General features: G+C 45.5%; 1 protein-coding gene across 1 annotated transcript; it reads right to left on the bottom strand.

Moving 5' to 3' along the window:
* Positions 1–848: 848 nt before the first annotated feature.
* Positions 849–1550, bottom strand: LOC141020660 (uncharacterized). Its single transcript, XM_073495582.1, has one exon. The coding sequence runs from the start codon at positions 1548–1550 to the stop codon at positions 849–851; it is 702 nt and encodes a 233-aa protein (XP_073351683.1).
* Positions 1551–9201: the final 7651 nt, after the last annotated feature.

Raw genomic sequence — 9201 nt, 5'->3', positions numbered from 1 at the left:
TGATTTTATAGTATCAGGGAGGTCATCTGCGGGGCCACCAGGTGAGTACAACCCACCTGGGCGCGCCAGGAGAGGGGGGCGCACCCTGGTGGGTTGTGCCCACCCAGGGGCCCCTCTCTAGTGGTTCTTGGCTCCAGTAATTCTCTTTTATTCCATAAAAAATCCTCTCAAAGTTTCGTTTCCTTCTGAGAACTTTTATTTCTGCACAAAAACAACACCATGGTAGTTCTGCTGAAAACAACGTCAGTCCGGGGTTAGTTTCATTCAAATCATGCAAATTAGAGTGCAAAACAAGAGGAAAAGCGTGAGGAAAAGTAGATACGTTGGAGACGTATCAACTCCCCCAAGCTTAAACCTTTGCTTGTCCTCAAGCAATTCAGTTGATAAACTAAAAGTGAGAAAGAAAAACTTTTACGAACTCTTTTGCTCTTGTTTGCATAAATAGGCTTAAACAACACCCAGGTTTTCAGCCAACATTATAACTAACCATGTCGACAATAACACTTAAAGATTATATTAACTCACATCAATGACATAATCAGCTAGCGAGCAATAATAAGGTATCTCAAACAGCAACACGTTGTCAAAACAATCATGATATAATATGACAATAGTGGTATCTCGCTAGCCCTTTCTGAGACCGCAAAGCATAAATGTAGAGGACCTCCAAAGTTCAAGCAGCGACTAGAGATTGTAATTCATGGTAGAAAAGATCCAGTCATGATGCACCCAACATTAGCTACACACAATGCATGAATCATGACAGTTGCGCTCTCTTAGTTTCTGGCGCTTGTTTTAGAAGGTGATGACACAACATAAAAGTAAATAGAAAGTCCCTCCACAGTTGCTTACGGATTACTCATCCCTTTCTTTGCTTTCTTGTGCTTTGCTTGAATTTCCAACCCCGATTTGTATCTCACCTCTTTTGGACGCCCTTTTGTGATGGAACGGGGCGGGTTCCTGACCTGAGTTTGTGTGCTTGCTGTTCCAGACCCTACCTCTGAGTTTTCAGAGGACGGACCCGTGGACGAAGGCACACTTGAGGTGCGAGGGAACCTGTGTAATGCTTCTTCAGCCTTCCTCTTCTTGATCTCATCAAGCTCTCTTTTCAGGGCCTTCCCGTGCTTTTCAGCCACCCTTGCTATCTCATCGCTCTTGCATGCTTCATCTATTAGTTCAGCATAGTTCTTGGTCAGTACAGCGTGCCTCACGGAGTCCATGGTTATCTCTGGTCTGTCATCATGTACAGCTAAAACTGCATTTGATGTTTGTGGCCCCAACGCATCGTCAGCGTCCCAAGTCCTTCGCCGTCGTATGAAATGGCAGGGCAATCGCGTGACTGCCTGCATGTCCATTATTTTGAGTATGTGGCAGCACACAATGTCGTCCCGTTCGTATTTGCAGCACTCGCAGTAGTATTCACCTTTGTTTATCGAGGCCTTCATAAAGTAGTTTCTTCCCTTGTCCGGGTCTTCAGGTTCTGAATCGGACATGCCCATGAGAGTACACACCTTGAAGGTACATTCGTCAACCTGGTAAGCTGCGTACATGCTGGTACGCTTTATTTCTTCCTGGAATCTTCATGTTTTGTGCTCGTTAAATTCTTATATTCTTTTTGTAGCAACTTGTGTGGAAGTAGGGCAAAACATAGCAAACGTATTAAAATCAACGATGGCAGAGAAAGTTTTGTTTTCCCACATTTTTTTGTATTGATTGTTTCCACATGGAAACTGCATACTATTTCACAGGCAAATGCAGTTTATTTCACATGGCAACTACATTTTATTTCACATGGCAACTACATTTTATGTGTCTAGTGTAATCCTGGGCTATTTTTTGAAACGATCAGCATGTCAACAGATGGCAACTACAGTGCATTCTACATGGCAACTACTGCCTTCATGTTAGTGCAACTGCATCATTTTGTTCTCAATGCACATTAGTTCATCTTACATGTGAACATACCGTTTGCATTATACATGGCAATTAAACTACTTCCCACATGGCAACCACACCAATTTCAAAATGGCAGCTACACTCTCTTTCACAACAAGCAACAGCTAATATTTGTTTTCCAACTACAGAGTTTTTTTCCAGTTTTTATATTGTTTTGCATTAATGTGTTCACTACAAATGGCAGCTTCAAACCAGCAGACATGGCGAACCTATTTTATTTATTATTTTTTAGCAATTTTCAATGTTGAATGTGCCATGTCATACATGGCAAATAAGACTGTACGATCATTCACTTACTTGTTAAATATCTTGTTGGTGTATATCTTGCTCATCTGCCTCTCCATCGGTAAATATGTTAGAAATTTAGGCTGCTTGAGTGCGGTGTTTGCTTCTTGTTGTAGCTCAGATCCCAGTATTTTCTGTTGCAAAGCTGAATATTGATTGGCAAACTGCAGCAATGAGTTGCCAGTGCTCATGTAACGCTTCAAAACAGCATTGAACCCCTCGCTGCATTGCGTAGTCTGCAGAAATGGATAGAAGCACTGCATGAAGTAGGCTGGCACCCAGTACATTTGCTTCTCCCACATGCTATTAAGTGTCTTGTTGTCTTGGACTTGGTATGTTTCAATCATAGCCGTCCAACTCGGTTCAAACTCCTCCACTGTCAAGTTGTGGTCCACACACATCTCGAAATGCCTTGTGTAGCTTTGGACGGTCAGCAAAGAATGGTCCTAGCGTCTCTTCAGCCTTCTTAATAATATGCCACCTGCAATGCCAACGGAAAGACCTCCTCTATGCATGCACGCATGCTGAAGTCCTGGTCTGTTATTATGTTCATCGGAGCAAGTCCATCCATGCACTCCAAGAAGGTTTTGAACAGCCAAGTGTAACCATCTGTATCTTCGTTCTGAACGAGACTGCAACCGAACTGCAAGGACTGATTGTGGTTATTTATTCCTATGAATGGAGCACATGACATCTTGTACATATTCGTGAGATATGTCGCGTCGAACAAAATGCAATCACGAAAATGTTTGTAGGCTCTTCTTGCAGCACCACACACCCAATACATGTTTCGGACACGGTCCTCATCGTCTAATCTTATCCTGTAGAAGAAATCAAGATCTGCTTTTGCTTTCTCTTTGAAGTAGGCGATTGTGTCTTCTATGTCAGCCAACCTGATCTCTCTACGGTACTTTGCCTTTAGGTTTCTGACGTCTGCTGGTATGTAGGGCATGCTACTCAGACTACCATCTCGGCTGTGGATTAGGGACAGTATTTGGACCATTCTTGATGGACCGACGTTACAATCATGTAGCAACCTTATGAATTTCTTCCCATGGGGACCGAATCCTCTGTGGGAGCTAAAAAAATTTCTAGGTCAAACTTTTTTATGAGGTCGTGGTTGTGTTCTTCGACATATTCGGTGACCACCCACCATGCTCCATCTGTGTTTAGCTTCATCCGGACAGGGCATTCCATCTTGAGAATGATGCCTCTCTTTCGTTCCGGCATGACAGGCACAACACCCTTACCCTTCTTGTTCTTTCGTGCCTTGTAGCACCTTATCTCACCTCTGTTGTACTCGTTAGTTTTTTTATTTTCCTATGGTATTCTGTGTTCACCGCAAATCCATGGAACAACGCATATCTGTGGTAGTATTCCTTTGCATCTTCAAACGAACCAAATCTCTGCCCAACATAAGGTGGTTGAGGTGGCACGATTTCTGATTGTCCATCTTCTTCTTCCCCTTGCGCTTCGTCATCAGTTTCACCATTCACTTCAGTATTGGCGGTTGTTTCATGTGCTTGAGTGTTGCTTGTGCTGGAGTGTACAGGCGTGCTTGTTGTCATTGCTGCAATGATTGCCAGTTCTGACACTGATTCTACATTGTTTGTGGCAGCATCGGGTGACTTGCTCGTGGAACGCCCCTTCCATGTGCTCTGAGGTACCCGCAGTAGATGTTCCTGCATCGTTGTTGATTGTAGTTGAAGCTCCTGCAAAAAATCAGGTACGTATGTAAAGCAGTATTGCTTGAATGGCATATTCATCATAATGAAATACAACAGCTGCATCTGATTGGCATGATATCATTCATACATGCAAGCCTTGAGCATCTGCATTTGGCCATGCATGGCAACTGCAGTTTTTCAGCCATGCAGCTACAGTTGATCTAATATGGCAACTGCAGTTTCCAAGTCATGGCAACCATCATCTTAACATCAAAACTTGCATTCTAGATACGAGCCCACAAGGCAAATGCAGTTAATCGCAAATGGCGTATACACGCAGACAGTAACTGACAATTCCAGATGATCATAGATGACTAATGGACGTATTCACTTGGTGGCAATCGTAGTTTGCCACCACCACCGTGACAAATCCACTTCCCCAATGCTTTTCCACAAAAGCAAATGCATGATTTTTATTGGTTCACATATTTACCTTGTTATGCCGCATGTGCTAATCGAAGTTGGTGTGTCACTTCAATTTGGTGTGATGTATCTGCAATACCGATGGCATGTAATGGTGAAGCTTGCCACGAGACCTTTGCTGGTGTGGTTCCACCATAACAACCTGCGATCATGTGGAAGTTTAGCTTTACAAAGCTAAACCACAGTTGCTTTTATAACATGGCATATGTAGTTGTTCACTCATGGTAACTGTAGTTGTTCACACTTGACAACCACAGTTGTTCACACATGGCAATCACAGTTGTTTAGTCATGGCAACTGCAGCTGTTCAGACATGGCAACTGCAGTTGTTAAGACATGGCAATTGCGTGCAATCACGTGTGGCCTCTGTCAGTCATACATTAAATTTGACACACGCAGTTGTCCACATGTGGCAAATGCAAGTGACCAGGCTTGGCAGATGCACTTTCCATCATTTTTTCTATTTCTACCAGCAACAAATGCTAATGTCATCTTTTTTTCAATTTTCGTCACACCACATAAACACTAATGTCACCTAGTTTCCTTTTTCTAATACACTGTTCGCAAGATCACTTCATACGTCTCACATGCGTACGACGTTGATGGCAGGTATCCGGTTGCCGCCTGTTGCCACGTGCTGCATGATGGTCTTGCGTTTTTTCAAGAAACTCGTAAGTCTTGCCATCCTTGCAAGTTTTTTTGACCACATCAGTATGCTATTTTTATGTGTTACCTTTGATTTGCCACATTTGCTACTTGAAGTTGGTCTCCCGTATATCTATCATCGATAGCCCCCTGTGTTGCAACTTGCCACGGTATCCCTGCCTGTGTGGTTGTGTCATAAGAACCTGCGAACAATGACATTGTAGTACATAAGTAGAATGCCATTTTCAAGCCCACAAACATGTCAACTGTCCTTTTTTTATCACGCATCGTACCTATGTTTGCGTACTGCTCTAGTAGTGGCAGCAATGGTCCTGCGAAAATGAGTTGATTGTACTCTATTGCATCCCAAGGGGGCGCTTGCGGCCTTCCAGAAAACCAAGGATCAGTCCCGTCTTCATGATTCATTTTTTATGCTTCTCCCACTGTGTTTTTCAGTCACTGCATGAATAAGAACGCATTACTATTCGAATTGCATTTTGTTGTTTCCACATAAAAGGAAACACGACAATTTTATCACATTTCTTGCATAAACAACCAATACAACATGGCAAGTAGGAAAACATCGTAGCCGTGCATTTCTGTTGATAGGGCATGCACATTCATTCTCTTTTCTACAATCTGGATGGCAACTATCATGTTCAACTGCTGGCAACAACCAACATAATATGATGGCAATTAACAACATAACATGATGGCAACTAACAACAAAGATAGGTGGCAACTAATTTCCCCCCTCCATATGTACCGCCCAAATTGCTCTGTTCTTCCCTGATATTAGTAAATCCTAACTCTTAGTGAATCCTAAACATCCTTCTTGAACACTGAAAGGATCGATATAGTTGACTAGAGGGGGGGGGGGGAATAGGCAACTAACAATTTTAGCTTTTCTTTACCAATTTAAACTTTGCATCAAAGTAGGTTGTCTAGATATGCAACTAGGCGAGCAACCTATATGATGCAACAAAAATAAGCACACACGCAAGCAAGAGATAAAGCACAAATAAGCTTGCACAAGTAAAGGCACGAGATAACCAAGAGTGGAGCCGGTGAAGACGAGGATGTGTTAACGAAGTTCCTTCCCTTAGAGAGGAAGTACGTCTCCATTGGAGCGGTGTGGAGGCACAATGCTCCCCAAGAAGCCACTAGGGCCACCGTATTCTCCTCACGCCCTCGCATAATGCGAGATGCCGTGATTCCACTATTAGTGCCCTTGGAGGCGGCGACCGAACCTTTACAAACAAGGTTGGGGCAATCTCCACAACTTAATTGGAGGCTCCCAACGATACCACGAAGCTTCACCACAATGGACTATGGCTCCGCGGTGACCTCAACCGTCTAGGGTGCTCAAACACCCAAGAGTAACAAGATCCACAAGGGATTAGTGGGGGGATTCAAATTTCTCTTGGTGGAAGTGTAGATCGGGGCCTTCTCAACCAATCCCTAGAGAATCAACAAGTTTGATTGGCTAGGGAAGGAGATCGGGCGAAAATGGAGCTTGGAGCAACAATGGAGCTTGGAGGTGGAAGAGGTGATCAACTAGAGCAGGAAGACACCCCTTATATAGTGGAGGAACAAATCCAACCGTTATCCACCAACTCAGCCTGCGCAACGCGGTACTACTGTACCTGAGGTGTGGTACTACTGCAGGGACACGCGGTACTACCGCAGGGCCACGCAGTACTACCGCCCATGCAGCAGAGACCAGGACAGCCTAAAATGCACTAAAGCAGAGGGCGGTAGTACTGCTGGCGCGGTACTACCGCTCCCCCTTGCGGTACTACCGCAAGGCAGGGGCTGTCCAGAGATGGGAAGGCACGGATATAAAAAATTACATCCGTGGCTACTTCCGCAGAGTTGGAGTCGATGCAAAAACCCGACGCGGTAGTACCGTAAGCCAGCAGCGGTACTACCGCGCGAGGCGCGGATGTAAAAAATTACATCCGCCCCTTACTGCCGCGTACTTGCGGAACTAAGTCAGATACCACGGTACTACCGCTTACTAGAAGCGGTACTACCGTGGGCCCTTGCGGTACTACCGCACCAGCGGGCGGTACTACCGCAAGGTCCTGCGGTACTACCGCTCTAAGGAGCAGTACTACCGCACGCCCTAGTTCAGCAAGCAAGAGCAATATTTGCATAGACAAGGAAAACATAGGATACTCCAAAGGCTAGAGAAAAGGAGGTGCAAAGGAAGATGTGTACGTGATGAATCCACCCAACCTTTCCAACGCGGACCCCCTCTTAATAGTACGGCTTCCCTACGACTCAATACCACCGAAAAGAAACGAAGAGAAACGCCGTCTTCCTAGCCTTCGAGGGGAACCAAATCATCTTGTGCCTAGTCAATATATCTGAAATATTCGATGCACATGATTAGTCCGCAAAAGCATTGTCATCAATCACCAAAACCAACTAAGGGATAAAAATGCCCTTACAATCTCCCCCTTTTGGTGGATTGATGACAACACGGGATTTGCACGAGGGTATAACGCAAAGAGCAAGGGCAAACCCCAAGTCTCTAAAATATTGACGGGCTCCCCCTAGATGTGTGCTATCTCGATGAGTGCTTTGGACTGCACGGCACACATACTAGGATCAACACTCCCCCTATATTTTATAGACATGGCAAATCTTGCAATAAGGCTAAAGCTAAGCAAGATAGACAGGAGCATAATGTAATAAGCACAAGATAGAATAAGCTCACTACGGTACGATAGAGTGCATATGTCTTACACCATATGATAGAAGGTCTCACGAGCACAAACCAAAGCAAACGAAATAAACGAAGTTCAACTGACCCAAACACGACACAACTCGCAAGTCCTACACTCTCTCCCCCTTTGGCATCGAGACGCCAAAAAGGCAGAGAGGACACCTACAGCAATAGTGGTGGCTCAAGCGGAGTAGTCACTTGCACGCTCCCCGTCAGACTCTGCAGCTGGGACGGACTCCTCCTCGGACTCGGTCCACCGATAACCCTGCTTGTGCATCCATTCTGCCTCTGGGGTGATGTGCACCTCTGACCCGCTAGATATTTTCTCGCCAAAGGTCCTGAAAATCCGCTTGTCGCGGCGGCGAGTCTCCTTGGAAGCCACATGGGTCTGGTACTGCCCCTTTGCCTGCATACAGAACAAAACCTTCATCTTGTTCTTCAGTCGCTTAGCCCAAGAAGGCTCTGAGGTGGGAGGGATGTAACCCTCAGAGTTGTCCTCGTCTGCTGCCTCCTCCTCATCTTCATTTGCATCCACGTACATGGCAGCCGCAGTATCAGCACGAGAGGTAGTGTTGGCCCACTGAGGCTTGATACGGAGGTTGATGGGCTCATGCCGGATCCAACCAGGGGCCTAAAACTCATCCTGAGGGTAGACCCGCTCCCAAGTAGCCGAGATCAACTGAAACAGATAAGGTCCATAGATGGGGACCTTGCGGTTGTAGACCGCAAACCGAAGCTCATGCCACATGATATGTGAGACATCAAGTGGTAGTGTCTGAGAGTTGCGAGCATCTTCACACAGGAGCATCGTATCCACAAGATAGGCATGCACCTTGTCCTTGTCCCCAATGCGTGGAAAGAGAGTGTTGCGGAAGATCCGGTGCATGATGTCAAGAAAGGAGTTGAGTACCCAAGATGACTTGCCATTGGAGAGCTTGTTCTCCACATAGAAGGGCATAAGCTTGTTCTTGTTGGCAGACTCGGGATTGGCATGAGGGCAAACACCTTGGGGTGTGGCGAGCCCCTCATCCGGAACCCCAAGTAAAGTCATGAATTCCTTCCAAGTAGTAGTCAGCTGCCGACCATTGGTCATCCAAGTCATGGTCCTTTCCTCATTGGGATGAAAATGCACCGAGGCAAAGAACTGAGCAAGGATCTCAGGATCATAGTCTTTGTGGAATGAGATGATATGCTCAATGCCAAATTGCTCCACTAGGTCTAAAGCCTCACCAAAGTATTCCCGGTGCGCCTCTTTTCGCATGTGATGCATGTTGATCCACTTCACCTCCACATAGGTGTTTTGCTTGGCCTTGATGACATCCAGATAAATGAGATTCTGCTGCTTGGTCCAGAATAGCTCATTCCCTCAAAAGTTGGCACGAGGGTTTCCATATGGGTTGATCTTCCTCCGAGAGATGAACTCAGCAAGCG

The sequence above is a fragment of the Aegilops tauschii genome, chromosome 3, assembly GCF_002575655.3.
Source record: "Aegilops tauschii subsp. strangulata cultivar AL8/78 chromosome 3, Aet v6.0, whole genome shotgun sequence".
NCBI classification, from domain to species: Eukaryota; Viridiplantae; Streptophyta; class Magnoliopsida; order Poales; family Poaceae; genus Aegilops; species Aegilops tauschii.
The sequence above is the reverse complement of the archived record's forward strand: the minus strand, read 5'-3'. Positions and strand labels throughout refer to the sequence as shown.